At 41.0% G+C, this 20,271-nt stretch overlaps 1 protein-coding gene across 1 annotated transcript in view; it reads right to left on the bottom strand.

The window, feature by feature from the left end:
• TULP1 (TUB like protein 1) overlaps positions 1–20,271 on the bottom strand; it is a 691,363-nt gene that overhangs the window by 461,683 nt on the left and 209,409 nt on the right. The window contains exons 6-7 of the mRNA XM_044076146.1: positions 12,516–12,624; positions 10,212–10,310 (exon numbers count right to left, since the gene is read on the bottom strand). Of these exons, the coding sequence (XP_043932081.1) occupies positions 10,212–10,310; positions 12,516–12,624 (208 nt within the window). The remainder of the gene's footprint in view (positions 1–10,211; positions 10,311–12,515; positions 12,625–20,271) is intronic.

Genomic DNA, 20,271 nt, shown 5'->3' on the forward strand with positions numbered 1-20,271 from the left:
CAGGGTATGCAAGATGAGCTTTGATTTTGTTTTGTTTCAGGAATTTTACAAATGGCCATGCTTTCTTCCTTAAACCTAGCACTCTGGTTGAATAGTCATTATCGCATCTTATTTGGTGTTGCTTATACTTTAAAGGACTTTTCCTCCATGCTGACTTTAGTATAAGTTCTTTATCAAGGTATGATAAAAACTTTACTACAGTGGATCTAGGAGAAGTATTATAAGATGATGTTACAGGTTTTCCTATGGCTCAATGAGCCCTTTCTATGCCATTTGACAGTCCTTCTTTTAGGTCTAAGAATTCCAGCAACCAGGAATTTAAAAATAAAATAATGTCCTCACCCTCAGCTTTCTCCGGAAGACCAAATATGCTAATATTTGTGTGCCTTTCCCTGTTTTCTAAATCATCTTGTTGATTAACCAGTTATTTTGTTGTAAGAGAAACTCAACTTTGGTTCTCTTCTTCCTTCAGCCTTCCATCTATATCGGAGAGAGATGTTTCAATGTCCATTATTTTTGTTTGTTGCTGCTGTAATAATTCTTTAAAGACATCTGTTTGTTTTTGGCAGTTCTCTTTTAGATTTTCAAGGTTGTCCTTAAAATTATCCATTTTCAATGACAGCTCCTGCAGTACAGAGGGCATCAACTGGATTTCCTTCTTCAAGGCTGTTTCAGAGTGTGAGTTCTTTGAGTTACTCATTTCCAAGTGACTATAATAGTCTCCAGATTAATTTGACAGGAAAATATTGACAAAAAGCTTTCAAAGTTAGTACACTATTAGTTCATAAGTTTATCAATATAGTTGGATATTTGTGTTCGATGAAATTAATTATTTTCCTGTTATTTGAACTAGCTTTGTGAAGCTCTAATAAAATGCTGCTACCAGTTAGCCATTCAGGCTCTGCCCCCATATTACTTATTTCTAATTGACTAATATACTAATTGTTGTTTTACTAATTGATGATTGCTTAAATATGCAATGTCACTTTGAGTGCATACTCTGATGATGCGATCAGTTGTTGTAGATCGTGAAAGCGCTTACTTGGCTATAACTTCGATATACTTGGATTAAACTATCTTTTTTGGATTATCCTGCAGCTGTGGTCACTTTGTTCTTTTATATTTTTATTCAGAAGTTTTGAGGTGAAGACCAGGCATTTATCCAGTACAGTAACCTCCTTTTTCATTTTCTGATTTCAATTGAAACGGACATTTTTTGCCAAGCTGTAGGTCTGCTTAAAAACAAAAAACAAGTTGGGGGGGGGGAGGCGCCCCTGCATCAAGGCTTAAATCCGCCAGTGTACAGATATTGAGCATAATAGGAAACCATTTTATAGTTGCATAAGATGTGGAAGGAGTAAAGACATACAGACTGATAAACTCTGTGTAGATTCCAAAATTTATTCTCAGGCACAACAGATTATAGATATATTTACACAATCTTATACAAAACAGTTTGGCTCCAAAAAGGGGGTAATAAGTTGCCCTAGTGACAACCACGTAACCTCAGATACTGAAATCAAATTAGATTGTATTGCAAAATATATGGAAAAGTACAGTTTTGTACCTACCATAAATGTAGATGTTCGAAGATCCACATTGCTGCAGTCCTTACTTATGGGTAGTCCGCTGTCCTCGGTCGGCCCGAATACCAAAGTATTAGGCTGACGTCGGTCATGGGCGCCTAGATCTGACATCTGAGCGTCAGGGTATAAAGGCGCATGATCGACGTCATATCCTCAGTCTTTTCTTGCCCCAGATGTCAGAAGGCCAAACCAGAAAGGCCACAGCCAAAAACAGAATACCTCCCCAAAAACATGCCCAACAACAATCATCACCTAAAGCATAGCACCAAGTCAAACTACAGTGGAGAAGGAGGGAGGGTAAATTGGACTGCAGCAATGTGGATCTTCGAACATCTACATTTATGGTAGGTACAAAACTGTACTATGTTCTTCATCTCACATTGCTGCAGTCCTTACTTATGGGTAGAATCCCAAAGCAACGGGAAAGGGAGGATGGTAAAAATCATAAAGCATTAGGGGCCGCTAAAATGCCCTGTAAAATTGCAGTGGCAAATCCAGCCCTAGACTTAGAATAAAGAGGAAGGTAGTAATGTTTAGAAAAGGTATGCACTGAACTCCAAGAAGCTGCCTCCAAAATGTCTTTTGTAGCTACCCCCCTTAGAAAGGCCGTAGAAGTAGCAGTAGCCCTAGTGGAATGAGGCCTGATTCCAGCAGGAATCTCCTTACCATGATGGGAATACCCTGTGAACCCAAAGCAAAAGAAACAAACAATTGCTGAGACTGTCTGAACTCCTTGGTTCTGCTCAAATAAAAACGCAACTGCCTGTGAATATCCAAAGTATGCAAAAGTTTCTCCCCTTTATTTTGGGGGTTTGCATAAAAAGTAGGCAAATGAATAGTTTGATTTAAGGCCACACTAGAAACCACTTTAGGCATAAAGGAAGGATTAGTACGTAAAGATACCCTATCCTTATGAAAAATCAGGAAAGGTTCCACTGCCATGAGGGCCTGTAATTCAGAAACCCTTCTTGCAGAGGTAATGGCCAACAAAAAAGCAGTTTTCCATGACAAATACTTTAACTCGGCAGTAGCTGCAGGCTCAAAAGGTTGTAGAGTAAGTTTTTCCAACACAAAATTGAGATCCCAAGCAGGAGTAGGAGCTCTACGTGGGGGTCTTATATTCTTTGCCCCTCTAAGAAATTGCTTAAACCAAGGATGAGAGAATAAAGGAGGGTCACAATCATAGTGAGCAGAAATGGCTGCAGCATGAACCTTTATTGAGGAGAAAGACAAACCCTTGTCCAATAGCTCAGTAAGATATTGAAGAGCAACACTTAAATCAGGTTTGGAGACATCAAGGTCCTTTCCTTTGCTCCAAATAAAAAATCTCCTCCATTTATCCGCGTAAACTTTCCTGGTACTAGGCCTCCTGGCCTCCAAAATAACATTCAAAACTTGTTGTGGAAGCTGAGACCTTCCAGAGTCTAAAACAGAATATGCCAGGCTGTTAGATGCAGAGACTGAATCTTGACATTGAGGAAGTGACTGTCCTCTTGTGACAAAAGGTGCGGAATCAAAGGCAGAGGCCATGGAGGTTCTCGTACTAAACTCCTCAGTAGTGGGTACCAGTGTTGTCGAGGCCAATCCGGTGCTACCAAAATCATGGTTGTCTTGTCTTGTCTGGCCTTCAAAAGTACCTTGGGAAGAAGAGGCAGAGGTGGAAAGGCATATTGTTCCAACTGAATGATAGAGCGTCCACCTTCCAAGCTGTGTGATGAAACATTTTTGTGCAAAACTTTGGCAACTGGTAATTTAGTGGAGAAGCGAACAGATCTATGTCTGGAGTTCCCCATAACACTGTCAACTGTTGAAATACATGAGGATCCAATTTCCACTCGTGAGGATCCACTATTTGTCTGCTCAATACATCTGCTAAGTAGTTCTGTGCTCCTGGTAGAAACCTTGCCTGAAGATTGAGGTGTAGATTGAGAGCAGTTTCCCACAGAATCATCGCTTGCCTGCAAAGAGGGTAAGAATGGGTTCCCCCCTGCTTGTTGATGTACCACATGACAGTAGTGTTGTCTGTTTGAATCAACACCTGCCCTGGGTGAAGTAAATCTTTGAAAGCCATCAATGCAAACTGGACTGCTAACATTTCCTTCAAGTTGATATGCAAATGTTGGAGTTTGACAGGCCACGTGTTTTGCACCCATTTTCCATTGAGGTGTGCTCCCCAAGCCTTGTCCGAGGCATCTGTCGTTAGAATCTGACTCGCCTCTGGCCGGGTCACAGAGAGTCCCTTGTTTAGGTGACATTCCTGAGCCCACCACAAAAACTCCTTCTGAATGCAAGGTATTATCTGAATGACAGTGTCTAGATCTTGGCAGTGCTGTGTCCACACATTTTTGAGATACCATTGAAGCTTCCTCATATGCAATTTGGCATTGGGAAGCACCAGAATACAAGATGCCATGAACCCCAAGGCTTGAAGGACTGTCCTTGCAGTCAGCCTGGACCGTAGAGACATTTGCTGGAAATAAAGAGAAAGGCTTCTTTGTTTGTCCGGGGTCAAAAAGGCCATCTGGGAAGCTGTATTCAGTCTCACACCCAGAAAGCACATGTCCTGAGAGGGTACTAGACTGGACTTTGTTTCGTTCACAGAATACCCTAGGCATCTTAACACTGCCATCACATACTGTAGATGATGAAGAAGTTCGTCCTTTTCTTGTGCAATAATCAGGTAGTCGTCCAAATAAGGATAAATCTGTATTCCTCCTAGTCTGAAAAATGCTATCACTGGAGCCAGAACCTTTGTGAACACTCTGGGCAGTAGATAAGCCAAAGGGCAATGCAGAGAACTGATAATGTAAATTTCCAACCCGAAAACGCAGGTACCTCCTGCAACTGGGCCTGATAGGAACATGAAGGTAAGCCTCTTTGAGATCCAGAGTAACCATCCAGTGATCTTTTCCCAACAGAGGTAAAAGTTGTTGTAAAGTCAGCATCTTGAACTTTGGAATGTCCAGGTAAGTGTTGAGGATAGATAAATCCAAAATTGGTCTCCACGTGTTCCCTTTCTTTGGAACTAGAAACAGGCGAGAATAAAATCCTAGGCCCACTTCTGACAGAGGAACTGGCTGTATAGCTCCTATTTGAAGAAGTAAAGAAATTTGTCTGTGAGCCTCTATCCTTTGCCGAGGAGGGACGTCTGGCATGCCTTTGAAAGGAGGCATGGTGTGGAAATAGAACTTGTAACCTCGGTTTATAATGTCCAATACCCATTTGTCCTGGGTGACTAAATGCCAATTTTGCTTGAAAAGAGCCAACTTTCCTCCCAAAGGAGCTGCCCGGCAAGAAAAATCTGGCAGCTGAAAATGCAGGTCATTGGGCCTGTTTACGAAAGGACTGGCCCCTGCCCTCACCAGCAGATTGAACAGGCGAACTCCATTGTCTCGGCCTGAAGGTACTCTGAGCTCTGCCCCTACCAAGCCTAGATCTACCCCTAGACTGAGAATCAGAAGTAGGGTACGTCCACCCCTTAGTAGGCCAATTTCTACTAAACTTTGGAGGTTGTACCTGCAAAAAATCTTTAACAGTCTGCATAGACTTAGCCTTGTCTTCCATTTTCTTTAAGACTGACTCCACAGGAGGACCAAACAAAACTTCAGACTGTAAAGGGGCATCCAGAATTCCAGACTTAACATGCTCAGACAAATTCTGATCCTTAAGCCAGGCGTGCCTACAAATAACTGAACTAGTGGCAGCCACCCTAGAAGAAGCCTGTAAAGCATCAAAACCACATTGCAAAGAGTGCTTACCCACCTGTTCAGAAACATGCACTAAATCCTGCAATTCTTTACACTCTATGCCCTCTGCCAAAGCATCCACTTTAGATCTTAGCTGAGAAAGGAGGAAATTCTGATACTTCAACATATGAAACTGGCAGTTCAAAGCTCTCATTGCTAAAGTAGAAGAGGTATACACCTTCTTACCCCATCTATCCAAAGCTCTAGCTTCCTTATCCAGAGGAACCGGATTCTTAACAACAGAGGCTCTACCACCCTTAGGCCCCTGACTAATAGTTTCTGGGTCCGCCCTAGGACTCTTATACAGATATTTATGAGCCTCAGGCACCCTGTAATACCTGTCCGGTCTGTGGTAAAAACAAGAACTCCCCAAGCCTCTTCCGTGAATCAGAGTAATCCTGTTCCTCCCACTTAAAATGCTCCCTCATGGAATGCAGAGTTTCTGAAAATGAAAAATCCTCTGGAGGAGAAGCAGAAGGAGTGGAATCCTCTGCATCAGAATCAGAATAAGGAGGAAATCTTGAATGTCTTCAGCAGAAGACTCTGAATCATCTGAGGCCTGCTCCAAACTTTCCAACTCTGGCTCCATCCTGGGCCTCTTATCAGGAGGGGGCATAGAACCTCTAATTAAAGTAATCAAATCCTCTGCCATTTTAAGCATGTGCTTTTTAGGCACAGACCCTGAAGAACCAGAACTGACACCAGAGGAAGGCAAAACAGACCTGCCCTTAGAAGGAGCCTTAGAAACAGTAGCAGAAGGCCTAACCACCTTAGGCATAGAAGGGAGAATAGTAACCTGAGAGGCCCCTTCAGCCTGACCTGCCTCCTGAGAGGCCACATCTTGTAAAATCAAAGTTTCCCCCTGGGACTCAACAGAAACTTCAGCCTGATCCACCTGTTCAGCTGTAGCTTCTAAAGGTCCAGCGTCCGAAATGGACGAATCATCCTGCCTAGGCTTTAAAGATTTGTCTTTGCGCTTCTTAGTAGAAGCAGGCGCCGGAACATCCGACGGCATATTATAATTACACCTCTTGCCAAAGACTAACCTAGCGCAATCTAACCTCCGTTTTATAGTGCGCTTATTAAACCTAGCACAAAACCGACACCCGACTACGTCGTGCTCCGGTCCCAAACAAGGAATACAAAGCGAGTGGTAATCCCTATGTGGTATCTGTTTCCCACAAGAAATACAATTATTCACTTTTTCTGACATCCGGTAAGTAACTGAGGCAAGAAAAAACAAAAATATTCCCCAACGGGGTACTTAGCCCAACTTGGTATCGGTCTGAAACTCCGAAAACGAAAAATTTCAGAACGCCGAACGGCACTTGCAATGCTGCTTCTGCATCGGACCATGCGGCAAAAAAGACTGAGGATATGACGTTGATCATGCGCCTTTATACCCTGACGCTCTGATGTCAGATCTAGACGCCCATGACCGACGTCAGCCTAATACTTTGGTATTCGGGCCGACCGAGGACAGCGGACTACCCATAAGTAAGGACTGCAGCAATGTGAGATGAAGAACATCTGGATCCACACAAAGCAGAGGGTGGAGATGGAATTAGTAATAATGACCAGAGAACACTTCAAAAAGAACTTACAGTACCATTATATCTACTATTTACTAGGCTGTATAAATAGGAGAGATTCCTCAAGATTGGAGACATGCGCTTATTAAACCTGTCTTTAAGGGAAAGGGGAGTAGGACAAACCCAGAGTCATACAGACCCTTAAGTCTACTTTCATGTTGTGAAAAATAATGGAGAAAGTAATATTTGATAAGTTATTGTCAGAATTAGATGAGTTGGGACTTGAAACTATATAGCAGCATGCATATGTTGAAAACAGATCTATTACCACCTGTAACATGATGTTCTATAACAATATAAAAACAGCTATGAATGAAAAATTGCAGTGTGATTCAATTTATATAGATTTTACTTCAGCATTTGACAGGGTCATACACAAAACACTGATCAATAAATTACAATAACTAGGCATTGATGTACTCTTGATAAAATGGGCAGCTGCATGGCTTACAAATAGGACATGACAAGTATCAGACAGCAACTAGACAGGTGAAATCCTTGGTTACAGTCGGGGTGTCCTAGAATGCTCTGTCCTAGGTCTATACTTGTTTAGATTGTATCTTTCAGATCTATCTTTTTCATCTGAGGTGTTCTATAGTCTGTATGCAGAAGACATGAAATTGGATAAAGTGATTACATGAAATTACAATATGGAAACCTTACAAGAAAACAAGCATGAGTAAACTGGAAAGAAGAAATATACCAAGGGCACCCATGGATGTGAACATTTAAGTTATTATGAAAGACTAACATATTTGAACTTGTATAGTGTCTTCACTTCTGAACAGCATCTCCCTGGAATTATTTCTAAAAACAATACACACATCAATCCAGAGTTTAGGCCAATCTAGCCATTTCTTAAATTGTGGACAGTATATTCGATTTAAATTGTATCCTGGGTGCTCACGTGTTTATCTTTGCAAATTTATTCTGTTGTGTCATAACCTGAACTATGGTATTTAATACCAAGCTTTACACAGCGATGAAAACAGTTCTTGGTTTCTTCTTAACAATGACTTCCCAAGCCTCTTACGTGACCCAGTACTCTCTGTTACTATTGCTTTATGTAGTTTGTCTTAGTTGTATATTTGTTGTATATCTATATTTATCTTGAGCTCATGTCTACATGCAGATAACCTGAAATTGTGTAAACTGATTACATGTGGTACAGATAAGGAGTGTCTGCAAAATAACTTGATTAAATTGACCATTTGGGCACAGGAGAATAATATGCTGATAAATACATCAAAAACTAAGCATATGAGATTTGGGAGGTATACTCTGAAAAGTGAATATTTAATACAGCACACAGTGATTGAAACTGTAAATTCTTATAATGACCTGGGTATATGGATTCATCCAGCTTTGAGTTTTTTCTAATCATAACAACCAACTGGTTAATGATAATTATAGAACTATAGATTATTGTAAAAATATTTACAAAGTCTAGGAAATCAGAAATGATGAAGTCATTGTTTGTTAGTTATGTTAGACTAAAACTTGAGTACAGAATAACCATATGGAAACCTTTCACGAAAATAAGCATGAGTAAACTGGAAAGAGTACAGTGGAAATATACCAAGGGCACCCATAGATGTGAAAATTTAAAAGTTATTATGAAAGACTAACATATCTGAACTTGTACAGTGTCTCTTATAGATAATGGGGTTGGGAGGGTGGCTTAAATGGGGTTGGGATGGTGGCTTAATGGCTAAAGTGTTTGCCTTACAAACACAAGGTGCAGGGTTTGAGTCTCACAAGGGATAATTGGCTAAGCTTAAAATGGCTCGCAAGGGCAGCTAGCTTAGTACTAAACTATGAACTATGAACTATCTAAGAGGAAGTCTTATTCAGGTATATAGGGCATTTAGTGACAACTACCTCTGGAAATGTTTGGGGTTAACAAAAAGTACTAGAGAATCGTCAGATAACCTATGTAGAAGATTCTATAGGAATGAGAAGTGGACTAATTGGTTCTCTGACAGAGTAGCTGATGCATAGAACAGACTGCGAAATTACATTAAAGCAAGTACTGGTTTAGATATTTTAAGAACAGCCTGGATACTTATTATTGGAACAGCTGTTTTTGGTATATTGGCAAGCTAGAACGGCATACATACCTGTGCTTGAAATACTTGTATGTATGTAGAAGTGAAGTTCAGGGGGATGGGTTAAGATGTGGGCATTTGGTAAGTACACTGGTGGGTTTGATTTCGCTGCTGAGATGGCAAGGCTGTTTGCTGACAATGTCCTTTGAGAAAGTGAGGGACAACAAGCACTGTCAGCTCGTGGCACATTCCCTTCCCTCACACATCGAGCATGGTCATTAAAGAAAACTTCGAACCACCCATGACGACAGCCTGAATAATGGTCCGTGTGGCAGGCCCTCACCACAGTGACGGGAAATGAATGGGCTGATGACCTGCATGCAGCAGATGTGGAAGAACACGGTGTGCATGTCTGTGTGTCCTTGTGTCTTTGTGCATTTGATGAGGAAGGAGCTGGGCATACTGCTCTATATAAAACAGCATGTACCTGCTTGTTCCCCTGAATGGGCTTTGTCCATCCATAAATGGTTGTTAAATGTTTAGGAGATTCCAAATTGTAGCATTTCTATCCAAATTAAAAGTCTAACTGCACTTTTTAACTGACTTACTCTGTTTGGCAATGCCTTATTTAGTTAAAAAAGAAATTGGTCGACTTGTTCCATTGAGTTATACGGATATTTGTGCTTCTGTTTTGTTTTTTATTGTTATGAAAGAAAATACTGTTTTAAGGTGTTTAATTATGTTATTTTATCTAGCTTAGGTGTACTGGAATTGCACCTGAGATTGTGAGAATGGGAGAAGTGTACTGAACATTTTTACAATTTGCACTAGTACAATTTCAGAGTTAGTATATTTAAGGATGAGGGGTGTTTTTTGCTCAGAAGTCAAAGTGTTGTGTTGATGGAATGGGCTCTAATGAAAGTTACTTTGACTAGAATTAAAATACATCAAAACACAAACGTGTTCTAAGTTATATTTAACCTTTCTACCAAACAAATATTAGGTTAATTTGTCAAAGACAAGGCTTAGTTTTCTTGTGATCAAACAACTCAGTCTTAAGTTTGAAAATGCATTCCTTAACAAAATACCTTCTGGTACTGTAAAACAAGAATTAATATTAGCAAGGAAAATGGCTGAAATAGAAAACTGTTTCCTTTCAAAGTTGAATATCAGTGTTTAAAAACGTGGATAAGCTTAAAAACAGATGCAAACTCCTGAACTTTCATCCATGGTACTTACACTTCGAGGTCTGATGGGCACTCTCTCACTGTCTGAGTTCATTCCAGGAATAATCACAGTCATTTTGCGGGGTCCTTTAAATCCCAAAACATTTGTCTCCTGCATGTAGAAAGAAAATTGTGATTTAAATATTGTTATGCACTGGTCATGCCATACTTCTCAACTTATTTCAGAACAAAGCCTGAAATAATGGGAGAACAAATTCAGGGACAATTTTCAAATACTACTCAAAAATTTACTTAAAATTTATTAGAACAGGTTTTTCAACAACATGCATTTTTTAAACAAGTATGAAATTCTAATGATTGGCTGTATTCACTAACTAATTAGCCAGGAAATCAAACATTATTTACTAGAGACAGAGCAAAAATATGAGGTGAAATAGGACATTCAGAATTATGGTTCATGCCATGTGTACAGCAGTAGTGCAAGAAAGACAGGTACACACATTAGGTAATGTTTGTCGCCCTCTGGTGTCCAACATGGGAATGCATTGTATGTTTTGCTATACTCTTGGATACAGTGGAACCACACCATTGCAAGAATACAAAAAAAAAAACGCAAGGAAAATATGCAAGATTCCCTGACTGATTGAAATTATTACTTTCAACCTAGAACCGTTGTAAAATGGATATAATGTGCACTGCCCTTCTGCTTCCTCTGGATTATGCCAGAAATCTAGTGATTATACATTCCTCAGAGAATTAAATCCCCTACCGGGAAGAGATCCCAGGGAACTACCAGTAACATTCAGCAATGAAGGAGGCAAAATTTTAATCTACTTTATTAACTTGGCAACCAGGGCAGTGTGCCATGCACAGGTGCCTCCTTTTATGGCTGACCCAATATCTGTTCAACTGACTTAAAGAGAAGGGGATGAAAACGGAAACAGAATACAAAACCTAGGACTACATAATGAAGCTGGAACACCTAACAGGCTCAACCTTCTTAGTTAAACTGCAGCAGTCACTAGATGCAAGAGGAGGGCTGGTACCAGAGGCTGGATATGACAGGAACTACCTGTAGAATTGTCAAACAAGGTATCACAAAGCCCAGAAAATAAAAAAATAGCTCCAGATAAGAGTTGCTGAAATCCAGTCTTTTGCCAGCCATTAGCCGACCACACAATGATAAAGTATGAAGGCCAGTAGCAGGGAAGGGTTAGGGCATTTATTAATTTATGTAACTTACCTGAATGTGTTAACCAAGGCAATGTACTGATCCTGGTCAGAACTGAAAAAGGAAGACTTACAATGTGAATTTTTAAAGTGTGTGTGTGTGTGTGTGTGTGTGTGTGTGTGTGTGTGTGTGTGTGTGTGTGTGTGTGTGTGTGTGTGCGCGCTGAGAGGGGGATATATGTCTTAGATTTCATCCCTACTGGCTCAGGTGGCAGTGGGATCACAATAAGACAGCAGAGCAAAGGATGCCAGTAATTTCTGGCAAGAAAATTTCTGAAATCCTCTCTTCAACAGTCCAGGCCCACTACCCAGTTTGACATATTATGTATTTTAGTCACCCTCAGCAGTAATGTCTACAGAACTTTTCACCACTCTCTCTATATGACTGCTATCGTCTTGCAGATTCTAATCACTGCCTTTACAGCCATCATTATGCACAGACAGCAGTTCATAGTGGTGCACAGTTATTATGAAGAAGATGCCGTAATGGGTGATGAGGTGTGCCTTATCTGTTCACTTTCTGTAGTAAAGGTTTAACAACATCCCAAAGATGAAACATATCATAAGACTACATGTACATCAAGCTTTACTGACTACCTAGAATTTTACCTCCCTTCCAGGACAATATTGCACATTTTATGAGAAAGCTAATGCAGTTCAAAGTGTGTGTTATCATTCAAACATATGCCTGCTTTTCATGGTTTGGTTTATCACTCAGTGCACACTAAGGGGATGAATGAATGTTAAGTATAACAGTAGTTGGGACTATGTTACTACACATCTAGATGTCTTTTTAAGTTCCATATTTTAACAGAATGTGTGTGTGTATATGTGTGTGTGTGTGTGTGTGTGTGTGTGTGTGTGTGTGTGTGTGTGTGTGTGTGTGTGTGTGATCCTACTCCTTGGCAGGGCTAGTCACATGGATATGTGAGTAGTGGCTGTAGATTATGGTCACAACTGATGTGGTACACCAACCCCATGTCTAAAAATGGGGGGGGGGGTGGATGATTGGGCACAGGGCCCCAGCACTACTTTTCTTAGATTAGAAGTACATGAAAGTCACATACTGCAGTGGCTAGGGTTCTTCTCAGTCTGATCTTTAAGTTTATGATGAAAAGATACTTACATAAACAATTGCAGCCAGCTCTTGGCGGACATTTGACCAGTCAGAAGTTGCTTTGTCAGGACTGGCACCATTGTTGAAAACTGTGAACTTGGTACCCATAAGGTTTGACCTAGGGGAAAAAAAAGATAATTTATTTGCCATGGCTTCTTGGAATAGTCAGAGTGCGTGACACCCATTTTCAACAGAGGTGCAGGGAGAAAAGTTCTACATTACGTTCATTTGCATGAGCTAGCCATAAAATGTACACCCAAGACTACATAACTTAACAGGTAATCTCCATGCTAAGTACTCTATGGAGTAATTATATATATATATATATAAAATATAATATAAAATATGGTATATGCAGCATATTAAACACATGCACAATAGAATATTCAGAAATATTCAGTGTATGTTTATAGTCACATTGTAGTTTTAGCACAAAGACAGCAAATGAGGCATATGCATATTTTATTACAGTAAAAATTCTCTTGTAACCTGTAATCCGGAGATTATTTACGTAAAAGTATGAGGAGTTTGTGATACTTAATTGATGTGACGGCATGAAAAATAGGACTTAGTAATGTGGTTAGTACAGGCAGTTGTATTCATTTGTAAGATTTCATGAAGATTTTCAAGTACAGGCAGAATATGACATGGAATAAGAAAGTGCCTTTACAAGGGGGTAGTTAGATGTGCAGGACCATTCTGGAGAAAAGTGTATCTTCAAAATGGATTTTAAATTGTAGATAAGACAAATGTCTGATATCTTTTGGAAATCAGTTCCAGGCTTAGCAATGCCATCTGTATATATAGAGACAGTCACCATTATGATTTTTAGATTTTTGAGTGAGTGCTACGTGTTGGTTTAGTGAGCACAGGTTTCTGTGGGGTGTGGACCAGTTTAGCAAAAATAGCTTGTAGCAGGGTGTTCAGTTAAAGTGGTTAATTGCAAGCTCTATAGTTTTACTAGAAAATTGCTCCAAATTGTCTGAGACAACTATACGTTAGTGAAAACTGATGAGGCACACAGGAGACTAGGGAATTGATAGGTCTGAGCAATGGTCACGAATGAAAACATTTAACTTTTTATAAAGAACTCAGTTTGCAGTTGATTATTTAAATTGCATCTTGGATGTGCTGATCAAATCATAATCTATAATCAGTTATGATCGTCAATAGTTTTGCATATTGTCATAGCCAGCTTTAGACACCAGCAAACCCTGCGGTCGCTGGGGGCCCCCAATCACTGCAAGTGATCTTATCTTGATATTTTGTAACATGTCTTCCAAAAAGTACAGTTTTGTACCTACCATAAATGTAGATGTCCGATAGGTATGCATCTGCAGTCATAACATATGGGCTGTCCTGCCTCAGGCAGCCTTTCGGTCGGCCGGATTCCAAAGTCTGGGTCTGGCCTCAGCTGATGTTGCACTTTCCCCGACGTCAGAGCTTCTGGGGTATAAAGGCATCAGCCAACGCCATTTTCCTCAGTGTTTCTTGTCCCAGATGCCAGGTGCCCTCTAAGAAGGCTAAATTTGGATAAATGTTGAAAAATTCCAAACAGTAGCAAACAATATATACAGATATATATATATATATATATATATATATATATATATATGTACAAACAAATACACCATAATAGATTCCCCCAGCTAGCTGAAAGAGGGGTAAGCACCCTAGGAATACCACAGAGGGGAAGGAGGGTGGGTAATCCTGACTGCAGATGCATACCTTTCGGACATCTACATTTATGGTAGGTACAAAACTGTACTATGTCCTTCAAGGATGCATCTGCAGTCATAACATATGGGTAGAATACCATAGCTAAACTGGGGGAGGAGGTACTAAGATAAGGATGGTGTAGTTAAGATCCCCTGTAGAACTGCAGTTGCAAAACCTGCTCGGGATCTGGAGTATAAAGGTAGATTGTAATGCTTGGCAAATGTATGCACGGAGCTCCAAGTAGCAGCTTCTAAAATGTCCTTGGCAGCCACCCCTCGTAGGAAAGCTGTAGTGGTGGCTGTGGCTCTTGTGGAGTGAGGCCTGATATTTTCAGGAGTTGTCTTGCCATGAAAAGAGTAGCAGAAACGAATGCAATTTCCTATCCATTTTGAAATTGTCTGTTTGGAAATTGCTTTTCCTTGGACTCCAGTTGCATATGCTACCAAAAGTTGGTCAGTTTTTCTGCTGGTTTTAGTTCTGTCCAGATAGTAGCGTAGTTGTCTGTGTACATCCAAGGTGTGCAATAGTTTTTCCCCCCTGTTCTGTGGGTTAGGGAAGAACGTAGACAAATGAATAGCTTGGTTCAAGGATACCCTGGATACCACCTTTGGCATGAAAGTAGGATTGGTTCTCAGAGACACTCTATCCTGGTGAAAGATAAGGAAGGGCTGCACTGCCATTAATGCCTGTAACTCGGATACTCTTCTTGCTGAAGTGATTGCTAGAAGGAAGGCAGTTTTCCAAGATAAGAACTGTAAGTCTGCTGATGCTGCTGGTTCAAAGGGAGGTAGTGTTAATTTTTCCAGCACAAAATTGAGATACCATGCAGGCAGAGGAGGTTTCCTTGGAGGTTTTACATTTTTGATCCCTCTTAAAAATTGTCTGAGGAGAGGGTGAGAGAAGATAGGTGGATCCATGTTGTACTCTGCTGAAATTGCTGAAGCATGAATCTTAATGGAACAATAGGACAGGCCATTGTGGAATAGCTCTGCTAAGTATTCTAGGATGTGTGCTAGGTTTGCCAGTGTGATATTTGTACCCTTTGATGCGCTCCAAATGAGGAATCTCTTCCATTTAGCTGAGTATGTCTTCCTTGTGGAGGGTCTGCGAGCCTCCAGGATAATGTCCTTGACCCTCTGAGATAAGACAGTTTGGTTTTGTTTTAAGCAATTTTCCAGGCAGTCAGCTGCAGTGTTTTCAAGTTTGGATGCAGGGTTTTGAAGTTGTTCTGCGTTAGAAGTAGAGGCCATAGGGGTAGAGGCCATGAGTTCGTCCGAGACATGCTTCTCAGTAGTGGATACCAATGCTGCCTTGGCCAGTCTGGAGCTATTAGTATCACCTTTGGCTGTTCCTCCCTGATCTTCAGTAGAACTTTGTACATCAATTGGAGAGGTGGAAAAGCATACACTGTTAAGGCATTCCAGCTGAAAGAGAGGGAGTCCACCCTCCAGGCTTGTGGGTGGTATACTCTTGAGCAGAATTTCTTCAGTTGGTGGTTGAGAGGGGAGGCGAACAGGTCTATCTCTGGCATTCCCCATTTGTCTGTTATGATTTTGAAGATGTCTGGATGCAGCATCCATTCGTGAGCATCCGTGGTAGTTCTGCTTAAGCTGTCTGCTAGTGAATTCTCTCTTCCTGGTACAAATTTGGCCTGCAGTTGGATGTTGAGATTCAGGCTTAGGTTCCACAGATCCATTGCCATCCGGCATAGAGGGTAGAAATGCGTGCCTCCCTGTTTGTTTATGTACCACATGACTGTGGTATTGTCTGTCCTTATCAACAGATGTCCTTGCTGGAGGAATGATTTGAATGCCTCGATTGCATGCTTCACTGCCAGCATCTCCTTTAGGTTTATGTGCAAATTCAGCTGTTCTTGAGACCATAGGCCTTGGATACACTTGTCTTCCATGTGTGCTCCCCATCCTAGGTCTGAGGCGTCCGTGGTGATGGTCTGCCTTGGTTGTGGTTTGTTGAAAGGCAACCCTCTGTTGGACTGGCAGGCTTGAGCCCACCACAGGAATTCCTTTTTCAGGCATGGAATGATTGGGATCATGGTTTCTAGACTGTGTCTGTGTTGAGACCATACATTCCTTAGGTACCATTGTAATTTCCTCATATGCAGCCTGGCATGTGGGATCAAGATTATGCAGGATGTCATGTAACCCAGGGCCTGCAGGACTTTCCTTGCAGTAAGCTGAGTTTGTTTTGTCAAAGCCATGAAGTAGACTGGGAGTTGCTTTTGTTTTTCTTTTGTGAGAAAAGCCATCTGAGTTGTTGTGTCCAGATCCACACCCAAAAATGTTATCCTTTGGGATGGTACTAGTCTTGACTTCTGGATGTTGACTGTGTATCCCAAGGCCTGTCAAACTCAGTAATCCAGAAACAAACTAAGGAAATCAAAGAAACAGGTCCAACGCACCGCTTGAAGACAAGACTCGAGTTTAATAAATACAGGTGAAGCGCTTTTCGTCGCTCAAGTTTGAGCAACTTCCTCAGACAAGCAAACTAAATTCCATTAACGTTTTTATACTCTCACGTCACAAATATGTTTCATTAAGAAAATCAATTAACTAACAATTATTCAATTAAAAACCCGCCAAGTTAAAAAACACCAAAACATTTCTACTTCCACAACTAACAGCAGCGAACAAATGTATAATACATAGAGTAAGAATGTTTATATTTATACTTCTCACAAAAATGTAAATAAGCATGTATAAATAATTAAATAATATACTAAATAAAGAATATATATTCAATATTTAATATTTAATGCTTAACATTTCATCTACGTTTTTCTAGTACTATAACATACTGCAATGTTAAATCATGTCTCATTCTAATTAAAACCCTATCAACTACTAAGTTACTAAATATATTACCAAAAATTTTGTGATAAGAATGCAGTACAAAACCAGAATGTATATTCAATATAGTTTGAAACAAAGGTGCTTCAGAACAAGTCTGTTTCAAAACAAAGATGTAGTTCCTAATCATATAATATATATATATAATATATTCAATACTAAAGTGTAATTATAAAATCTAAAACTGTAACACACTAAAACTAGTTCAAAGAAAGGGGGGGGAGGGGGGTGGGGGGGTAATGTACATATTAAAATGAAAAATTCATAGAAGTAAACCTAGTCTACAGCTAACCTGTAGAAACCTTAATGAAAAAAGGTAATAGTAACAACTTATAATGGGCTATATATATAGAAAAATATGTGTGAAAATAAATCACATGTGTAAAACATCAAAAATCATATATATTAAGCTACAAAAAGTATGAATACTTGAATCATTTAGCTACGATTCAGACTCCTAAGTTTGAGTAGGCAGCCTATATTACAATGGTCGTTTAAACCTGGATGGCAAAAGGCATTAGTACGCCATTGCCACATAAGTTCACGTTCTTCTAACAACAAGTTGTAAGGCCCCCCTCTAATATTAGTCTGAATTTGATCCAGTGCTGAGTATATAAAACTATGCCCTGGGTGCAAAGATATATGTTTACATAGTGCGTTTTCCATTTTGTTGTTCTGTATAGCATATGTATGCTCATAAACTCTTTCTTTAAACTGTCCCAAGGCCTGTAACAGGTGTATGACATAGGCCATATCCTTTATTAGTTTTGTCTTGTTGTCCGCTTGTATTAGGCAGTCGTCCAGGTATGGGTAGATTTGAATTCCCTGAAGCCTGCAATGTGCAATTACTGATGCCAGGCATTTCGTGAATACTCTGGGCGCAGTAGATAAGCCAAAGGGCAATGCTGAGAATTGATAATGCTCTGATCCTGCAAGAAATCTGAGGTGTCTTCTGCAATCTGGTCATATAGGGACGTGCAGGTATGCCTCCTTGAGATCTAGAGTCACCAGCCAAGACTCCTTGCCCAACATGGGAAGAAGTTGCTGTAGGGTCAGCATCTTGAATTTTGGCACAATGAGATATGTGTTTAGTGTGGACAAGTCGAGAATAGGCCTCCATTGGGTTTCTTTTCTTGGTACAAGGAATAGTCTGGAGTAAAATCCTTGGCCTTGTTCCATAGATGGTACCCTTTCTATTGCTTTCATCTGAAGTAAATTGTTGATTTGTCTTAAAGCCTCTGGCTTCTGGTTTGGTGGTAGGTTTGGCATTCCGTTCCTTCTTGGTAAAGTGTGGAAGTGAAACCTGTATCCTTTGTCTATTGTTTGCAATGCCCATTTGTCTTTTGTAATGCAATGCCAGTTTTTTGAGAATAGAGCCAACTTTCCGCCCAAGGGTGCTTCCAGTTGTTCCCTGGTAGGTGGAATCAGAGTCAAGTCATTGTGTCTGACCTGTGGAAGTGGTTGTAGTCACAGTTGTGGCAGTACTCCTCTGGTTGGCAGGTTGCCACTGACGACCCCTGTAGGCACCCTTTGATTGACCTCTGCCTCTTGGGCATCTATTCCTGCCCCTCTGTGCTCTGGAGGTGTCTGGAAAGGACCAATTCTTTGAAGGCCAGTTTCTGCTGAACCTCGGAGGTTGGACCTGCAGAAAATCCTTTACTGTTTGCACAGATTTTGCTTTTTCTTCCACTTTCTTTAGAATCTCCTGTGCAGGGGAGCCAAATAAACTTTGTTTCTCCATTGGAGCATCTAGGAGTTTAGCCTTGACATGGTCTGGTAAGGATTGCTCTTTTAGCCAGGCATGCCTTCAAATTACTGCGCCAGTCATAGCTGATCTAAATGAAGCCTCCAGTGCATCATAGCCACATTTTAAGAAATGGTTACTGACCTGCTGAGAGTTGTGTACCAAATCCTGAAGGGACTTACGGTCTAAAGGTTCAGGTGAAGAAAGCTTTTTATTCAGCTGATCTAACAAATATTCCTGGTACTGTATCATATGGAATTGACAGTTTAATGCTCTGGCAGAAAGAGTAGCAGATGTATAAACCTTTTTTCCCCATCTCTCTAATGCTCTTGACTCTCTTTCAGAGGGTAGGGGTTTTTTGGCAGTGGCAGCTGCAACACCTTTTGGGCCCTGAGAAATAGTTTCTGGGTCTGCAGCATAGGCCTTATACAAGTGGAAGTGAGAATCCGGGACCCTGTAATATCTGTCAGGTTTGGCAGGGGCCGGGGGAAGAGAATCAGGGGCAGAACTAACATCATTATATGCATCATCAACTACAGTTAGCACAGGTGGAATGGCTAAGGGCCTATGCTGTGGCAAGTGTAAAAAGGTCCTTAGTCTTTTTCTAGAATCAGAGAAATCCTGACCCTGCCATTGAAAGTGTTCCCTCATTGAGTACAAAGTCTCCCCAAAGGAAAATTCTTCTGGAGGGGAGGCAGAAGGAATAGAGTCTTCTGCATCTGAATCCTCATAAGGTGAATATGGCCCTTCCTGATGGTCTGATAAATCGGATCCATCCGATGAGTAATCAGAGGAGAGAGGTTCAGGGGGTTCAGTCCTAGGCCTTTTGTCAGGTGGAGGTTGGGAGGCCCTGTCTGGGTGAGGTTGGGAACCCCTAATCAGAGATATAAGGTCCTCAGCAAGGCTGAGAATCTGGGCACTTGAGGAAGGTCTCTGAGAAGTAGATTTTGTAGGTAAAGCTTTTGAAATTTTAGCTGCTTTAGCCCTGGAGAAAGCCTTAATAGACATAGAAGCAGGGAGCCTAGCTGCCCCACGTGCAGGAGTAGAAATGTCCAATGGAATGGTGTCGGACAAATCTTGTGCGTTTGCTTCTTCGGTAGGGATTTCTGTAGCCGACTCAGCCGGGGCCTCTCTGGCCTCGGTTGTCTGAGGTATGATTTCAGTAGAAGTAAGAACCGAGGACTCGGTTTCGGCCGAAACCGAGACACTCGCAGTAGGCCTAACCGTGGTTTCAGCCGAAACCGCGGGCCGCGAGTGTTGGTCCTTTTCCTTGTGTTTTTTGGCTAAATGTGTAGTCGGAGTCTCCGACGGCATTTTATATGCAAAAGCGGGTCCAAAAAACTCTTCTGCAAACTCCGACCGACGTCTGAGAGTCCGTCGGTTGAAGGAGGCACAGGCTAAACAAGCGGATACGTCGTGGTCTGGGTCTAAGGAA

Source organism: Protopterus annectens, chromosome 7.part0 (assembly GCF_019279795.1).
Source record: "Protopterus annectens isolate FY-2018-M chromosome 7.part0, PAN1.0, whole genome shotgun sequence".
Classification (NCBI taxonomy): domain Eukaryota; kingdom Metazoa; phylum Chordata; order Ceratodontiformes; family Protopteridae; genus Protopterus; species Protopterus annectens.